Here is a 19,630-nt window from a genome sequence, read left to right as displayed (position 1 = left end):
TCAGAGATTTTATCATCACCAGGCCTGCTTTACAAGAGTTCCTGAAAGAAGCACTAAACATAGAAAGGAACAACCAGTACCAGCCACTCCAAAAACATACCAAATGGTAAAGAGCGTCAACACAATGAAGAAACTACATCAACTAAAGGGCAAAATAGCCAGCTAGCATAAAAATGGCAGGATCAAATTCACACATAACCATATTAACCCTAAATGTAAATGGGCTAAACGCCCCAATCAAAAGACACAGACTGTCAAATTGGATAAAAAGCCAAAACTCATTGATGTGCTGTATCCAGGAAACCCATCTCACATGCAGGATACACAAAGGCTCAAAATAAAGGGATGGAGGAAGATTCGCCAAGCAAAGGGAAAGCAAAAAAAAGCAGGAGTTGCAATCCTAGTCTCTGATAAAATAGACTTTAAACCAACAAAGATGAAAAGAGACAAAGAAGGCCATTACATAATAGTAAAAGGATCAATGCAACAAGAAGAGCTAACGATCCTAAATATATACACACCCAATACAGGAGCACCCAGATACATAAAGCAAGTTCTTAATGACTTACAAAGAGACTGAGACTCCCACACAGTAACAGTGGGAGACTTTAACACCCCATTGTCAACATTAGACAGATCAACAAGACAGAAAATTCACAAGGATATCCAGGACTTGAACTCAGACCTGGAACAAGCAAACCTAATAGACATTTACAGAACTCTCCACCCCAAATCCACAGAATATACTTTCTTCTCAGCACATCACACCTACTCTAAAATTGACTACATAATTGGAAGTAAATCACTATGCAGCAAATGCAAAAGAATGGAAATCATAACAGTCTCTCAGACCACAATGCAATCAAGTTGTAACTCAGAATTCAGAAACTAACCCAGAACTGCACAGCTTCATTGAAACTGAAGAACTGGCTCTTGAATGTTGACTGGATAAACAATGAAATGAAGGCAGACATTAAGATGTTCTTTGAGAGGCCGGGCGTGGTGGCTCAAGCCTGTAATCCCAGCACTGTGGGAGGCCGAGGCGGGTGGATCACGAGGTCAAGAGATCGAGACCATCCTGGTCAACATGGTGAAACCCCGTCTCTACTAAAAATACAAAAAATTAGCTGGGCATGGTGGCGCGTGCCTGTAATCCCAGCTACTCAGGAGGCTGAGGCAGGAGAATTGCCTGAACCCAGGAGGCGGAGGTTGTGGTGAGCCGAGGTCGCGCCATTGCACTCCAGCCTGGGTAACAAGAGTGAAACTCCGTCTCACAAAAAAAAAAAAAAAAAAAAAAAAAAAAAGATGTTCTTTGAAACCAATGAGAATGAAGACACAACATACCACAATCTCTGGGACACATTTAAAGCAGTGTCTAGAGGAACAACATACCAGAATCTCTGGGACACATTTAAAGCAGTGTCTAGAGGAACAACATACCAGAATCTCTGGGATACATTTAAAGTGGTGTCTACAGGAAAATATACAGCAATAAATGCCCACAGGAGAAGCAAGGAAAGATCTAAAATCAACACCCTGTCGTCAAAATTGAGAGAGCTAGAAGAACAAGATCAAAAAACTCAAAACCTAGCAGAAGACAAGAAATAACTAAGATCAGAGCAGAACTGAAGGTGATAGAGACACAAAAAACTCTTCAAAAAAAAAAAAAAAAATCAATAAAACCAGGAAGCGGTTTTTTAAAAAAGATCAACAAAATAGACCACCAGGTAGATTAATAAAAAAGAAAAGAGAGAATAATCAAATAGATGCAATAGAAAATGATAAAGGAGATATCACCACAGATTCCACAGAAATACAAACCATCATCAGAAATTATTACAAACTCTGTGTAGAAAAACTAGTAAACCTGGAAGAAATAAATAAATTCCTGGGCACTTGCATCCTCCAAAGCCTAAACCAGGAAGAAGTCAAAACCCTGAATAAACCAATAACAAGGGCTGAAGTTGAGGCAGCAATTAATAGCCTACCACCGAAAAAAAGCCCAGGTCCAGATGGGTTCAAAGCCGAATTCTACCAGACATACAAAGAGGAGCTGGTACCACTCCTTCTGAAACTATTCCAAACAATCCAAAAAGAGGGAATCCTTCCCAAATCATTTTATGACACCAACATCATCCTGATTCCAAAACCCGGCAGAGACTCAACAAGAAAAGAAAACTTCAGGCCAATATCCAGGGTAAACATAGATGCAAAAATATTCAATAAAATACTGGCAAACCGATTGCAACAGCACATCAAAAAGCTTATCCACCATGATCAAGTAGGCTTCATCCCAGGGATGCAAGGCTGGTTCAACATATGCAAGTCTATAAACATAATTCACCACATAAACAGAACCAAAGACAAAAACCACATAACTATCTCAATGGATGCAGAAAAGGCCTCCAACAAAATTCAACAGCTCTTTATGCTAAAAAACTCTCAATAAACTAGGTATTGATGGAACGTATCTCAAAACAATAAAAGCTATTTATGAGAAAACCACAGCAAATATCAAACTGAATGGGCAAAAACTGCAAGCATTCCCTTTGAAATCTGGCACTAGACAAGGATGCCCTCTCTCACCACTCCTATTCAATATAGCATTGGAAGTTCTCGCCAGAGCAATCAGGCAAGAAAAAGAAATAAAGGGTATTCAATTAGGAAAGGAGGAAATCAAATTGTCTCTACTTGCAGATGACATGATTGTATATTTAGAAGGCCCCACTGGCTCAGCCCAAAATCTCCTTAAACTGATAAGCAACTTCAGAAAAGTCTCAGGATACAAAATCAATGTGCAAGAATCACAAACATTCCTATACATGAATAACAGACTTAAAGACAGCCAAATCAAGAACAAACTGCCATTCACGATGGCTACAAAGAGAATAAAATACCTAGGAATTCAACTAACAAAGAATCTAAAGGACCTCTTCAAGGAGAACTACAAACCACTGCTCAACGAAATAAGATAGGACACAAACAAATGCAGAAACTTTCCATGCTCATGGTTAGGAAGAATCAATATTGTGAAAATGGCCACACTGCCCAAAGTAATTTATAGATTCAATGCTATCCCCATCAAGCTACCAATGACCTTCTTCACAGAACTGGAAAAAACCACCTTAAACTTCCTATGAAACCAAAAGACAGCCTGCATAGCCAAGTCAATTCTAAGCAAAAAGAACAAAGCTGGAGGCATCATGCTACCTGACTTCAAACTATACTACAAGGCTACAGCAATCAAAATAGCATGGTACTGGTACCAAAACAGAGATATAGACCAATGGAACAGAACAGAGGCCTCAGAGGCAACGTCACATATCTACAACCATCTGATCTTTGACAAACCTGACAAAAACAAGCAATGGGAAAAGGATTCCCTGTTTAATAAATGGTGTTGGGAAAACTGGCTAGCCATGTGCACAAAGCAGAAACTAGGCCCCTTCCTGATACCTTACACTAAAATTAACTCCAGATGGATTACAGGCTTCAATATAAGGCCTAACACCATAAAAACCCTAGAAGAAAATCTAGGCAAAACCATTCAGGACATAGGCATAGGCAAGGACTTCGTGACTAAAACACCAAAAGCATTGGCAACGAAAGCGAAAATAGACAAATGGGACCTTATCAAACTCCACAGCAAAAGAAAAAGTCATTAGAATGAACCAGGAACCAACAGAATGGGAAAAAATTTTTGCAATTTACCCATCTGACAAAGGGCTAATATCCAGAATCTACAAAGAACTAAAACAGATTTACAAGAAAAAACATGCCCATTCAAAAGTGGGCAAAGGACATGAACACTTTACAAAAGAAGACATATATGAGGCCAAAAAAACATTTGAAAAAATGCTCATCATCACTGGTCATTAGAGAAATGCAAATCAAAACTACACTGAGATACCATCTCATGCCAGTTAGAATGGCGATCATTAAAAAATCTGGAGACAACAGATGCTGAAGAGGATGTGGCGAAACAGGAACACGGAACACTTTTACACTGTCGGTGGGAATGTAAATTAGTTCAACCATTGTGGAAGACAGTGTAGCGATTGCTCAATGACCTAGAAATAGAAATTCCATTTGACCCAGCAATCCCATTACTGGGTATATATCCAAAGGATTATAAATTATTCTACTATAAGGACACATGCACACGAATGTTCACTGCAGCACTGTTTACAATAGTAAAGACTTGGAACTGACCCAAATGCCCATTGATGATAGACTGAACAGGGAAAATGTGGCACATATACACCATGGAATACTATGCAGCCATAAAAAAAAAAAAAAAAAAAAAAAACGATAAATTTGTGTCCTTTGTAGGGGCATGGATGAACCTGGAAACTATCATTCTCAGCAAACTGACACAGGAACAGAAAATCAAACACCACATGTTCTCACTCATAGGCGGGTATTAAACAATGAGAACACATGGACACAGGGAGGAGAGCATCACACACTGGAGTGTGTCAGGGGAAATCGGGAAGGGACAGCAGGGGGTGGGGAGTTGGGGAAAAACAGCATGGGGAGAAATGCCAGATATAGGTGATGGGGAGGAAGGCAACAAATCACACTGCCATGTGTGTACCTATGCAACAATCTTGCAGTCTCTTCACGTGTACCCCAAAACCTAAAATGCAATTAAAAAAAAAAAAAAACAAGGCTGGTGGGGTGAAGATTGGGGACAAGTGAGAAGTGTGAGGGAAGAAAAAGTAAATGGCCATTTTATTATTTAATAATGCCAAAAGTTATCTCTATCCTATTCAGAAAGAAAGGGTTCATGGAAAACTGCAGAGTTCATGTCTCATGTAGAGGAGGCAGCAACTGACTATTGCCAGGTAAAATACAAGCCAATGTCACCAAACCTCCCAGTATTTCAAGAAAAGCAGGAAATGTAAATTTTAGGTGAATTCTTTCAATATTTAAGATTGGTGATCACAGGTCACCAATATGTCATCTCTGAACTACAGAAATCAATAGGCCTGCAAAAGGAAAAACGCTACAGCAAAATATTAACTCTGGGTAATGAGTACATTGCACAGTGCTATAGTTTGAATGTGTCCCCTCCAAAATTCAGAGATGGAAACTTAACAGTCAATGTATTATGAGGTGAAAGCTTTAAAAGGTGATTAAGCCATGAATGGGATTAACCCATTTATGCCTAGTGTTCCATTATCAGAACTCTACACTGGTAGGAGTTATTTATATCCTACTCCTCAAGGTCATTGCCAAGGTCTGATTTTCACACACACACACAAAAATTTGCAACCTCTGGCATAAATGGGTTAAAGTCTTTATAAAAGAGGCTTCATGCAGTGAAGCTGTGGCCCTGCTCCCCTTCTGTCTGGTCTGCCACGTGAGGGCATGGAGTTCCTCCTCTCCAGAAGATGCAGCAACAAGATGCCATCTCAGAAGTAGAGAGGCAACCTCATCAGTCAACCAAACCTACCAGCACCTTGACCTTCAACTTCCCAGCCTCCAGAATTGTGAGAAAATAACTTTCTGTTCTTTATAAATTACCCAGGCTAAGGCATTTTTTATGGCAGCATAAATGGACTGTGGGTATCTTTTATACCATTTTCTCTTTCTCTGTATAACTGAAGTATTTCCTATCAGTATATAAAATAAGGTCATTACTATTTTTCACCTTTCTGTATTTGTGAAAATTTTCAAAGTAAACAGTTCAGGGAAAGAAGATTCTTTTAGGAGGAACTTTTCCCCATCTAGAAGGGTGTGAGGTAGAAGCTGGAAGTACCCATCCAAGCTGCTTACAGGTCAGGAGGTACCAAAAAAAAGTAACAGCTGCCATTCTGGATGGGATTCTTCCAAAGCACTTTTTTCTTCCCTCTCCTTTTTTTTTCTCTCCGTCTTGCCCTAACAGGCCCATTTCTCTTTGTCTGCCCTAACGGGGGTAGGGATAGGTGCAGTGAGGGGAGAAAGCAAGAAGCTTAATTTGGTTGACTTGTGTTTTATCTTCACATGAAGCCACATCTTATTCCCTGTTGAACCTGACTGATGGGGGGGTGCATATGGGTATGCACTATGCCATTCTAATATTCTGTAAGTGTGAAATTTTTCATGATTAAAAAAATGTTTTTCAAGTTGAATGACAGAAGAAAAAAAAATATTTTAAGTGATTAACAAAATCATAGTCAGCATGCTTTCTTTCAGAACAATTAAGGAATATGAAGCAAGACCAATACAGATACCCAAGTGGCACTTTACATTTTGTAATATATTACTTTATAAAACAGACTTCTTATAGTAAGTGGCTATCAGCTGAATTTTGTAGTCTTAGAATAAGGCAATTCTAAATATTACCTTCGACTCAACTCTGGTTTGAGTGCTTCTGAGCCTTCAGAAGGTGCTCCAGCGATCAGGTGAGCTGCCAATTTCTGCACTATGGGATGATAATGCCTCTGAATGGGAAATGGGACAATCACATTTTGCACAGGTCAGTCCTTTACAAAAAACACTATCCACAGCAATGATTTTCTTAAATAAAATTATACCAATTGTTTTAGTCCCCTGTGTAGAGTGTATGTAATTGATTAGAAGTACATTACCTACAGAAGATAATCATCTTTGCTCACAGGATTAAAACAAATCAAGTTACCAGTGATATAGTTTAGTCTTGCTTTTACAATATAAAAAGAAAAATCAAAAACCAATTCCTCTTTCAGAGTGAAAAAAGTCAATTTACAACAGGTTACCTGACATATTTTCTACAAGTCTCACTCTAATGCTGTCCATACCGTAGGATCACTGTATACATGAATCTATCTTGAAACAGAGCTTACTAAAATCTCCTTGGATAGGACTCAATAGAAATGCACCTGATAACAAATCCTCTGCAGAGTGTTACGGAAAGATTTCGATAAATCTTCCACAGCCGCACCCTATAGAACTGACACTGTTTTCTGCTTCTTTAGAAAATGTACCTCAACAGCTTAAAGAACAGTAAGAACAAAATAAAATGTCGCGTACTAAAACAGGAACTCTAAAAAAGGCAGCGCACAAACAAAATTAAGTACTCTGGCAATAACAACTATTTGAAGGAAAACTGGAAAAAAATTGTTCACACACATCCCCAAAAAGAAAAAACCCAGGGCCACTCTTACCCGCAGTGCATACAGTTCCCACAGAGCAGTGTTCTGAGCGTTGCAGTACTCAGGCTCATCCAGTTCGGGGAGGAAAACTCCACTTCCCTGAGATTCACTGTCAAGCAGTAGATCTGTTTTGGGGAAAGTCTGCAAAAATGTCACATAAAAAGAAGTGGTTAAATTAACACTGTTAATGTAACAGATGTTACTGGTTTGTTGTTGTATTTGCATTTAAATTTATGGTTGTATAAGAGCTTTAGCATAAAGTCTTTACACCTAGTTTCAATAAAACAATTTAAGTTTATATCATAAGAGTTGCAAAAAAAATATTGTATCTTGGCTTGCTTTGAAAATTTATTTTATCAGGCAAAAGAAAACAATATTCTTTGAAATCCCACTTTTAGGAATCTTATAGAAATAATTATATCAGATAAATATATATAAAGTTTTTCTCTATAGCATCATTTGTAATAGCAAAAAAGAAATAACCTATATCAAGAGAAATAGAAAGAAGCAGAAAAACCAGACTGCCTACATTTATGTCACTTCTACCACTGACTAGCAGTGCTACTCAAGGCAAGACACTTAACCTCTCTGGACCTCAGTTTTCCTACATGTAAAACTGGCTATCTCAGAGTTATGAAAATTAAATTTGTAAAGCATTTATAAAAGTAGAAGGCACACAGTCAGAACTATGTGTTTGTTAGGCAAAGAACTAAATAAACCTTAATCATTAAAGAAATGCAGTAGTGTTATTTGTGCTGACATAATAATGTGTTTACCATGTTTAAATGCTAAGGTTAAAAAAGTGGTAGAATATATAGCATAATCCCCTTTCCATTAAAAAAAAAAAGTTGTGTTGTTTCTACGTGTAGTGTATGTGTTTATATATGAACTTTAAAAGGCTGCTGGAAAAATACTAAATGGTAAATGGAGACCCACCTAATGACACTCTGAGAAGTGTCAATAGGTATAAAGTACTTTTTCAATTTTATGTACTTCTTTTGTCATCTGATTTTGTTACAAGTGTGAATTACTTCTGTAATTGAAATGATACTATAAAAGGAGGAAAAAGACATGCATCAAAAAAAAAAAAAAAGTCATTGCATTATAACAACTTGGCTCTGTTCATTTGTATCACTACTTACATGCATTAATATTCTGGTAGTTGCTAAAATGCCAATACTTGAATTTGGAAGAACATGAAGAGCAAGGGTACAAAGGCGTTTGATGAAGGCAAGGGCTCGCTGCTGAGAAACTTGCTTTCTGCGCTTAGTTAGCATGACATCAAGGCACTGGAGTACAATCTCAACACCTTCATTGGTAGCACCTAAAACAGCAGACATACCGTTCAGAGCCATTCTCATTACTTTTTCCTTATGCAACTGGACTGACCTTCAGATAAACCCAAGATAAACTATGGTACCTGCCCCAAACCATTTCCCTAACCAATGAGGTAGTGCTCTACTGCTAAGGAGATGCAGCAGGCTATACTTACTGCATCTCCAGTCAATTCCAAAAGCTCTTTCTCCAAGTCTTACATAAGATTAAATATAGACGCATGGCACTGACAGGTCAGCATTTTATGTACCTGTTCCTATTTCTCATTTGTCTGCAATGACTGGTCATAACATATTCTTAAAACATAAATATGTATAAAAGAAACATTATCTAAACATACACATACCTGCATGTAACTTGAACAGTGTTTTGTAAAGATGTGTGTAGAATTTCATTGGATCAATATTCAGAACATCACCTTTGAAATGACAACAAACACCAATTAGGTATGTTAGAGCATCCAAAGGTATGCTATAACACACACACACACACACACACACACATGCACACGTATCTGCAAACAAAACTTGATTAAGAAAATATCTTACCTTGTCCAGAAAGAATATGAAAAGCAGTCTGGACACAGTAAAGACTTTCTTGATAGCTTAGGTCCTTAAAAAAGGGGGGGGAGGGGATGAAATATTAAGAATGATAATTACCAAATATAAAACAAGAAAAAAAATTTAAAAAGATAAAAAAAAGAAAAAAAAAAAGAATAATTACCATTTATATCTTTAAAAAAGACCTTTAAGGCCAGGAGCAATGACTCGTGCCTGTAATCCCAGCAATTTAGGAGGCTGAGGAAGGCAGACCATTTGAGCCCAGGAGTTCAAGACAAGGTTGGGGAACACAGCAAAACCCATCTCTACAAAAAATAGAACCATACACCTGTAGTCCCAGCTACTCAAGAAACTGAAGTGGGAGGCTCACCTGAGCCCTGGGAGGCAGAGGCTGCAGTGAGCTGTGATCATACCACTACACTCCAACCCGGGCAACTGAGTGAGACCCTATCTCCAAAAAAAAAAAAAAAAAAAAAAAAAAAAAAGACCTATAAAGATTATCTTTAAGATAACCTAGTATGAGACAGATCCATAGGGTGACTATAGTTTACAATAATCTATTATATATTTTTAAATAGCTAGAAGGGAAGAATGTGAATGGTTGTCACATAAAGACATATATTTAAGGTGACTGATACCCCAAGTAAAATCTTTACAAACTACATTATATGAATACATTAAATTATCACATATACCCTGAAACCATATACATCTATTATGCATCAATTAAAAAAAAAAAGGAAACAGGTCAGGTAACCCTCCTGCTTAAAACTCTCTAATGGTTGAAAATGTTCTACATCTTGTGGTGGTAATCATATAATCATAGGCCTTTGTCAAAATTCATAAACTGTATATCTAAAAGGGGTGAGTTTTACTGTATACAAAACATATCTCAATAAACCTGACAAAAAAAATTTTTAAATAGCAATTACTATTTATATCTTTTAAAAAGTAATGTATTAACACTTACACCAGACTCAATGAGAGTATGAAGAACTACTAATAAATCATCAAAAAACTCCACATTTATAAGGTGAGCAAACCTGGAACCAAACAAAACTTAGTTAATCAATGAACTAAAAGCTGAAATAAAGTTAGTATAAATTAAGTTTGACATTAAAACTGCATTTTTAATATTCTTTATTTCAAAATGTTAGCTATGAAAGAGATGGCAATATTAATACTTTTCATTAATTCATATTGGCCTCTTCAATAATTCATGCACCACTGAACGCTAAACTTAACAGGAATATATAAGGCACTGAACAGACTAAAAATATTTCAAAAATCCTTCTGCCCTGAGAAAGAAATTAATAGAAGCAAACAACTTCCTGTAGAAAGTTTACTAGGTATTCAGTGAGATCAGCTTCTAAGAAAACAGGTGGTGGGAAGAAAGACGAGGATGCTATTTACAAGAATATGGACCTCATGACAGCTTTAAGGATAAAATGGAAAGAATACTGGACCTAGTATCTAGTTCAGGCTCTGCTTGTAATTACCTGCATGATCCTAGTGCTGTCCTGGGCCTGTATTTGTAGAAATAATTAAGACCACCCAATGAGGTTAAAGAAGAAGAATCATATGAGCTGCTAAATTCGAGAGTTACTCCATATACTATATTAGATCCTGAAGTAGGTTAAAGTCAGGACATGTCTTCAATATTAGCGAGAAGTCTTTGACCTATGTAAATCTTAGAACAATAAAAGACCTTATGAGTGATATATTCCATGTGTATTGCTACAACTTTCTGAAGAAGCAGTTTGGTAATTATTCATCAAAATTTAAAATGAGCATACCCTTTGATCTGGCAATACATGCACACACATGCATGAAGATACACACATATATACACATACACATACACACACACACACACACACACACACACACACAAACACACACACTTCCAGGGCCAATAGGAGACTGACCAAATAAAGTACCATATATTATAAATTTTTTTTAAATTAAGTGATATGTATGTGTTAAAGGAAAGGTACCAAAAGTAACATTTACAAAACAAAAAAAAAAAGCAAGTTACAGGACACTAAACAGCATGATTCCATTTGTATAAAAGATGGCTGGCAGGCCGGGCACAATGGCTCATGCCTGTAATCCCAGCACTTTGGGAGGCCGAGGCAGGTAGATTACCTGAGGTCAGGAGTTTGAAATCAGCCTGGCCAACATGGGGAAACTCTGTCTCTATTAAAAATACAAAAATTACCCAGGAATGGTGGCACATGCCTGTAGTCCCAGCTACTTGGGAGGCTGAGGCAGGAGATCACTTAAACCTAGGAGGTGGAGTTTGCAGTTAGCTCAGATTATGCCACTGCAATCCAGCCTGGGCAAGAGAGCAAGACTCCTTCTCTTAAAAATTTTTTAAAAGGCCAGGTATGGTGGCTCACACCTGTAATCCTAGAACTTCAGGAGCCTGAGACAGCTGGATCACGAGGTCAGGAATTTGAGACCAGCGTGGCCAATGTAGTGAAACCCCATCTCTACTACAGATTAAAAAAAATTAGCTGGGCATACTGGTACATGCCTGCAATCCCAGCTACTTGGGAGACTGAGGCAGGAGAATCGCTTGAACCTGGGAGCGGAAGTTGCAGTGAACAAAGATCGCGCCATTGCACTCCAGCCTGGGCAATGGGTCAAGACTCCATCTCAAAAAAAAAAGAAAAAAGATGGCAGATGGCAGGCAGACGGACCTACAAACATATACAGAAGAGGAGGCGTGCAATTTTAAATTTTACATTCTTTTGATGCATTTAAATTTTGTAAATGAGCATTTATTATTTTTTAAACTTTTTTAAATAAAGGAATTGGTCATTAAAAAAGCAAACAGCTGGGCCGGGTGTGGTGGCCTATAATTCTAGCACTTTGTGAGGTCAAGGCTGGAGGATCACTCAGGAGTTCAAGATCAGCCTGGACAATATGGTGAGACCTCGTCGCTATTTAAAAACAAAAACAAAAACAACAGGTCCTACACGATGTAAGAATAATCCCTTCTTTGACCAGTCTCTCTTTGAACCACAAGGACCATATTGCCATATAAGGAAATGCACAGCATTGCCAATTAGCTCCAGTTATTAGAAAGTAATTCCTTATGATGAACAGAACTTGCCTTTTCTGTATCTTCTAGCTATCAGTCGTATTTCCAACACTATTCCTAAAGCTGTACTGCCCAACAATGGTAGTCACTAGCCACATGTGGCTATTAGGCACTTAAAATGTAGTTAATACAAATGAAGATGTAAGTGTAAAATATAACAACAGTATTCGAAGAGATGTTATTAAAAAAACACCAAACATCTAATTAATGTTTAATACTGTGTTAAAATTCTTTAGATAAATCTGGTAAAATATATAAAAATTAATTTTAGCTGTTTCTTTACCTTTTTAACATGGCTAACAGAAAATTTCAAATTACAGATGTAAGTTCACATTGTATTTCTACCTAACAGCAATGTTCCATAGGATACCACCTCAAAAAATTGTGGAGCGCTATCATAACAACCATAACCCTTACTCTAGCTCATATCCTGACAAGGCCATTAGTGTTAAGTGAATACACAAAAAGATCTATCTTAGCAGAAATAGATTACATGGAACCAGAGAAATGACGTACAGCCAGGTTAAAATAGACTTAAGAGTCATCTGCATGATACACTCAAACTATGATAATGGGCAATTGACTACCCAGTGCAAAAGTGTCAAGAACTGACAGACTTAATCTTAGGCACACCTAGAAGTTAGTAGGCAGAAGGAAGGAGTTGGTAAAGGAGATTTTAAAAATAAAAGGTTTGAAAACCAAAAAAACCCACTGTTATGAACAGCTTGATGAAAATAGAAAAAGAATGAGAACTGAGGATAATCGGCCATCATTAGTGAAACCTATAAAATTCTTTGGTCTTTCCCATTTAGAAAGAATCTAAAAGGTTTCAACCTACATAGCCCTTACTTGGCAAGACCTTCCAGAACTGCTGGCAGGAGAGGTGACCTCTGGGCCTTCTTCAATATTCTGAAGTAGGTTACAAACACAATATTCAGAGTCTCTGTGTGCTAGCAGAGAAGACAGACAAAATGACTTTAGGATAACCTAGTGTGCCTTCTCCTGAGTGAAGATAACTATAACTTCAACAGCTTAAACTTCTTTTTCCCTACCCATCCCTCCCCACAATGCAGTCTTTGGAATTTTTAACAAAACAGGTTGTATAAGGATATACATCCTGTGATTTCATAAAATTAGCACTGATCACATTATAGTTTCCTGCACATCACAAAAGTCACACATCTAAGCCTCATGAAAGAAACCAAAATTATACAGCTAACAAGTTAACACAATAAATTTCTAGTTTAAATAACTCATTTTCAAAGCATAACATAATGTGCAACTGCCTACCAATTTAAGTTTTTTCTCAGTACTCTCTGAAGCTTCTGCCTCTCGAAGCTCTCTCTCTAGTTTCTCTTCTGCTTTCTTCCACTGGAAAGAGATTGAAAAACAAAAAATCTAAGAGTATATACCACAGAGTGAAAAAAGCAGAGGCAGAATATGTAAATGTCATAAAACACATACAGTAATACCACATATTGTCTATGAATGCAAATATAAACAAAAGGAGAGAATCATGGACAGGAAGTATACACAAACCAAATTAAAGATGGTGTCTCCTGGGAGGAAGGCAGAAGAATGAGATTGGAGAGAGAAACAAAAGAAATTCCTACTCTTTCACCTATGGTTTCCTTCTTTTCCAGAAAAAAAAATTATGGTTAATCTATTAATATTTGCTCATTCTGAATGGTGGATATCTGAGATATGCTATCATTTTCTATAATTTCAATTAAAGTTTTTCAAAAAAGAAAGGAAAGAACATGTTGAGCCCAAAAATAATGCCTAGGGTTAAATCACCTATAACATGGGAGCCAGTGACCAAGAATATTTCCCCAACACATTTACATACAATGCATAAAACCAGATACTATAAAGAAATTCAATAAAAGTTCATTTTTCTTCTCCTTCCTAATGCTGTACAACCAGTAAACAACAATTTCTTTTTACTGTTTTTTTGAGATGGGATCACTCTGTTGCCCAGGCGGGAGTGCAGTGTTACGATGTCAGCTCACCGCAATCTTCACCTCCCGGGTTCAAGCATTCTCCCACCTCAGCCTCCTGAGTAGCTGGGATTATAGGCACCCACCATCATGCCCGGCCAATTTTTCTATTTTTAGTAGAGACAGGGTTTCACCATATTGGTCAGGCTGGTCTCAAACTCCTGACCTCGTGATCTGCCCACCTCAATCTCCAAAAGTACTGGGATTACAGACGTGAGCCATAGTGCCCAGCATAAACAACAATTTCTAAGCTGCCTGAGGCAGAGGAAACTGAGAAATAGTTTCCTTCTCTCATGAGAACTTGTTAAAATAGCTGCCATGTTCTTACTGGTCTTTGTTTCTCCACCACCACATCTATATACATGCTATTCCTAACAGAGCTATCCTGTCAGCATTAGGACAATATGACATAAATAGTTAAAATATTTATCTCTTTTGTTCACAACTACTAAGTCTGTTTTGACACTTCCATAAAGTTTTCAAAATGAGACCCATTCAAAGATGAATATCCCCAGAAATTACTTTTGTTTTTACAAACAACTTGATAACTCTAATAAACTGTTCAGAAATGTTCTGAGATGTGATGATAACAGTAATAGTGATGATGGTGGTAGTAACAACTGTTTATAAAGCCTACCAAGTGTTTTATATACATCATCTCCTTTAAACTGCACAATTAACCTGTAAGGTAGGTACTATTATTTGCCCCATTTCTCAAAAAAAAAAAAAAAAAAAAAAAGAACGTTTCCAGAGTTTCAGTAAATAAACTAGAGGCTGAAATTTCAACCCCGGTTTAAAATATAAACCAATAAAGAAACAAGATTCAATTAACATAAACTCACTTTGCTGCCAACTTGACGTGAATGAATCTTTTCTGTTAAGGAAGGAATCTGCGTATCACAATTCTAAATTGATCTAAAAAGCCAAAGGATAAAAGCCAGCATGGCAAAAATATCTTTTCATCTACTGCTCTCCTTGCCAATCATTACCAGTTAAAACTGATATAAGAAAACATTTTTTTGCAGTAACTGGGAAAAGATAAAATTCTCTAAATGATGTATTTCAAAACTTTCATATTTACGATTTAACTATGATTTTTATCTATGCCTATAATTTTAATCTAAGATCAAATAAACAGAAAATTTAAATGAAACAAAAGGGGAAATAAATCAAACCTTTCTCTGCATTCTTGATAGAGTCTTTCTCTTTTCTTTGAAAGTCATAAATTTTTTTGGTTTATTAATGTCTTCTGTATCTTTTTTCACTTCTACTTCCTTGATTCTTAGGCATAAAAATGTTTTTAACATCTAATATTGAAAAAAAAAAAAAAACACAAATATACAGCTGAATATTTCTACTACCCTCAAACACTTTACGTAGAAAAGTATTTAACAATGTTATTTCCCTCACTCATGCAAAAAAACTTTCAAACATCTTTTATAACATTTTACACAAAGTTCTTTTACCTGTATGCTATATTCAATAACTTGGAGGACAGGAGCAAATATACAAAAAGGACACTAGCAAATACTAGCTAAATATACAAAACTTTCTTTGCAGTTTAGTGGGTACGAGGGAGAGAGAACACATTATTGGGCATGGCCAATAGAATGACAAAGAGAAAATAGGCCAGAAAAAGGTTTGGACCAGTATGGGAGAAGAAGATACACAAACTGCTGGGCCCTATTCCCAGAGTTTCTGATTCAGTAGGTCTGAGTTGAGCCCCAGGATTTGAATTCTAATTCCCAGCTGATGCTGTTCCGGGGACAAAATTAAAAACTACTGCTTTAAGCCCTTGAAAAATTCAGAAACTAATTTGGAAACCAGTGTTTTGTGCGATACTGCAACCTTTTCATACTCAAACACTTGGAACAAAAGGGGTTTAAAATGCTACACTTCTCTGGATGAAATCACCTTACTGACCTCCTGCAGGCACAGCAGCATTCCTGCAACAAAACCTTGAGAACTACAGGTTTGTACTATTTTGATGTTCCAATATGCACATTTAGAAGAAAGCTGAGTATTTGGAATTACAGGGCAAAAAGGAGTAACTGCAGGCATAAAGAGTGAACCTGAAGTCATTCTAGGTATCAGAAAGATCAACTCTGAATATTTTGTAGGTACTGTATGGTGCTCAAAATATCACCTACCAATGAAAAATAACTCTAAATTAAAGGATGTAGTTTTTATTCTAGCATCATGAAAGTTAAAGAGTTTTCCTATGGCTGAGTTTCCTGTTCAAGCGTTATCTGCAAAAATCTAGAAAAAACACAGCTGTTCATCAAGTAGGGGGCTATATATTCACACAATGGAATATTATGGCAGGCATCAGAAAGACTGGAATAACCCTATATATAAGTTCACCATATAGAAAATGAAAACAGTTCCAGAACAGTTTTCAAAGTATAAGCCATTTCTTATTTTATAATATAAGTAAGCATTTATGACTATATCTGCAAAGAAAAACATCTGGAAGGATATATATCAAACTGTTAATAGTATCAAACATTTCAGGAGTTAACATGTTAAACACTTAAGGAGCTTGAATACTTTTTACTTAATACGGTTATAAAGAATAAACTCCTCATAACAACTGAAAATCAACTTTGTAATTTAAAAACAAATAAAATACAAAGTGAAAAAAGAAAGGCTCACCTCTGGCCTAACTTCATAATTTCTGCCCCTCACAAAACCAGAAATTACTTTAATTACACCAAGAGAAGCTTGGCCTAATTTATCTTGTTTGAAGAGTTTCTTTACAGCTTCACAACACATTTCAGATATCTGAAAAATAAAATGTCACACTTAACCAGTGTTTCTCAATTTTAGCACTACTGACATTTTGGGTAAGAGAATTCTTTGTTGTAGGGGGGCTGTCCCAGGATGTTTAAAAGCCTCCGTGGACTTTCTTCACTAGATGCCAGTAGTTGGACTCCATCTCCACCAGTCGACACAATCAAAAATGTATGCAAACACTGCCTAATGTTCCCTGGGGGACAAATTTGCTTCCTGTTGTGAACCACTGCACTAATCTTATGTTCAGCTAATTTTCTTCAGAAAGAAAGAGATTAATAAATTGACATTATTTTACCAATAAATAACTTCGAAAGAATTTTGTAGGGGGAAAAGAAATCACACAGTGTTTAATTTTCTGCTAAGAAGGACAGCAATAACCATTTAGAGCAACTCACCGATTTTGACACGTCATTCATAAGTGGGACAATCAATACGATGATGTTGTTGTGAAAGTTAAAATGAGGTAGTGCCACCAACAGCTCACACAAGCTCTTCACAGCGACTTCTGCCAGTCCTTTGTATGCCTTTAAGGAAACTACATTACTTTTCTTCAGCTTTCTCTGCTTCCAGTCTAATCAAAAGATAATGTAGTTACTTTACTCATTGGTCAAAAGTTAAACAAATTGGCTTTCTTTTTACAATCAATGTACATTTTAAGACACATAAACACACAAACACACATATCCCCCCTTAAAAAAAGACTTCAAAGTGCTTAGGAAAGATCCAATATGGAGGCTGCTAATTGCCACATGTAGTCAGCAACTGAGGATTTAAAATACGGCTAGTCCAAATTAAGATATGCTGTAAGTATAAAATCACCAGATTTGAACTTAGTACTAAAAAAAATAAGAATGTAAGACATCTTGCTAATTTTTAAAATTGATTACATGTTGAAATGGTAATCTGAATATATACAACGCACTATTAAAATTAATTTCATTGCTTTTTAGTGTGTCTGCATTTTTTTTTTAAATGGCATTAAGCGGCTCCTGGTATAGTTCTATCAGAGAGAGATGATTACACAAAGCTCCCAGGAGCTTTCCCAACAGTTCAGAAATTCAAAAAATAAAAGAGAAGCCCCAGGACTTATCACTGGAAGAACAAATGCTAATAGGGGTAGAGCTCGAACACCAGAACATGGAAGCAATATCCACACTACCCACCCCCACCCCACTATACTCCACCACCGTTATCCCTTATTAGGCCAGTGGGATTCAGCAGTCCTGTTCCAGCAGATAGCAATGGGTAATCCTTAGTAAATAAGCCGGATAAATGAGCCAATCAGGCCAAATGAAAGCACCTGGCCTAGGCAACCAACTATCTTCCCATTCCTACCCCTATTTTTTCTACATCCTTCCTTTTCTGAAGAAAGAGTTTAAGAGTTTATCATGCTCGTCACATATAACTCAAGAGTAAAGTTATGGGGTGCGGGGGAAGAGCTTATCAGCCAAATAATTGACTCAAAGCATGCAAATATCCATTTCTAGTTATCCTTCTATTTATTTATTCATTTCACTTGAGACAGGGTCTCACTCTATTCCCCACAGTACAGTGCAGTGGCATAATCAAAGCTCACTGGAAGCTCAAACTTCTGGGCTCAAGTGATCCTCTCAGCTCAGATCTCAAATATAGCTGGGACTCTATAGGCATAGGTCATCATGCCTAATTTTTTTTTTTTGAGAGACAGGAGTCTCACTACATTACCCAGGCTGGTCTCAAACTCCTGGCTTGGAGCAATCCTCTTGCCTCAGCCTCCAAAAGCATTGGGGTTACAGGTGTGACCCATCACACCTGGCCTCTAGTTATCCTTCTTTCCTAACTTGCCTCCAAATAAAAAACAGCAGAATAAATCCCAGCTGTTCATAACAATGAATTTTGTTGAATGCATTTTAGTCAACAAAAATAAAACTACTAAGTAAAGAACTGCAGCAACAATACTAATAGTTAATAAAATATAGTGTGTAGTACATGCTAGGCACCGTTTCAAGCACCTTCCATCTACAAACTCAGTTACTTCCTACAATACTGGGAGGTAAGTAACATAATTATTTCCATTTTATAGACAGGAAAAGTAAGACATAGAAAGACTGTAATTTTTTGCCAGGCGTGGGTGGTGGCTCATGCCTGTAATCCCTACACTTTGGGAGGCTGAGGCAGGTGGATCACAAGGTCAGGAGTTCGAGACCAGCCTGGCCAATACGGTGAAACCCCGTCTCTACTAAAAAAAATTAGCTGGGTGTGGTATGTGCCTGTAGTCCCAGCTACTCAGGAGGCTGGGGGAGGAGAACTGCTTGAACCTAGGAGGCAGAGGTTGCAGTGAGCCAAGATTGTGCCACTGCACTCCAGCCTAGGTGACACAGTGAGACATCATCTCAAAAAAAAAAACCTATGTAATTTTCTCATCACATAGGTAGTATGTGGTAGAGCCAGGATTTGAGCCCAGGAAGTCTGACTCTAGCTTCTGCTCCTGACTATGCCTGCCTATCACTACACAACACAGAACACTGTACAGAATTCACTTTCATCATCAAGGCCAAGTATGTTACATACTTTTAAGATATGTTTAATATACCTTTAACCATTTGTTCCAGATTTTCCAAATAAAATTTGTATTGGCTAACCAGGCCTTCTTCAAATTCTCTTAACTTCTGGGTTTCTTTTCGGATCTGAAAAAGCCAAAAAGGTCAATTATTTTTTTAAATCAGAATATTA

At 37.1% G+C, this 19,630-nt stretch overlaps 1 protein-coding gene across 5 annotated transcripts in view; it reads right to left on the bottom strand.

The window, feature by feature from the left end:
* Positions 1–19,630, bottom strand: part of NOC3L (NOC3 like DNA replication regulator) — an 84,273-nt gene that overhangs the window by 54,164 nt on the left and 10,479 nt on the right. For all 5 annotated transcript variants that reach the window (XM_032245671.1, XM_032245673.1, XM_032245672.1 and 2 more), the window contains 12 exons: positions 19,491–19,584; positions 17,314–17,489; positions 16,778–16,906; positions 15,298–15,429; positions 13,413–13,493; positions 12,972–13,072; positions 9,984–10,056; positions 9,002–9,065; positions 8,800–8,871; positions 8,261–8,442; positions 7,131–7,259; positions 6,331–6,428 (listed from right to left, as the gene is read on the bottom strand). In XM_032245671.1, the coding sequence (XP_032101562.1) occupies positions 6,331–6,428; positions 7,131–7,259; positions 8,261–8,442; positions 8,800–8,871; positions 9,002–9,065; positions 9,984–10,056; positions 12,972–13,072; positions 13,413–13,493; positions 15,298–15,429; positions 16,778–16,906; positions 17,314–17,489; positions 19,491–19,584 (1,331 nt within the window). The remainder of the gene's footprint in view (positions 1–6,330; positions 6,429–7,130; positions 7,260–8,260; positions 8,443–8,799; positions 8,872–9,001; positions 9,066–9,983; positions 10,057–12,971; positions 13,073–13,412; positions 13,494–15,297; positions 15,430–16,777; positions 16,907–17,313; positions 17,490–19,490; positions 19,585–19,630) is intronic.

The sequence above is a fragment of the Sapajus apella genome, unplaced genomic scaffold (genome assembly GCF_009761245.1).
Source record: "Sapajus apella isolate SASKATOON/1434 unplaced genomic scaffold, GSC_monkey_1.0 scaffold58, whole genome shotgun sequence".
NCBI classification, from domain to species: Eukaryota; Metazoa; Chordata; class Mammalia; order Primates; family Cebidae; genus Sapajus; species Sapajus apella.
This window is presented reverse-complemented; position numbering and strand designations above follow the sequence as displayed.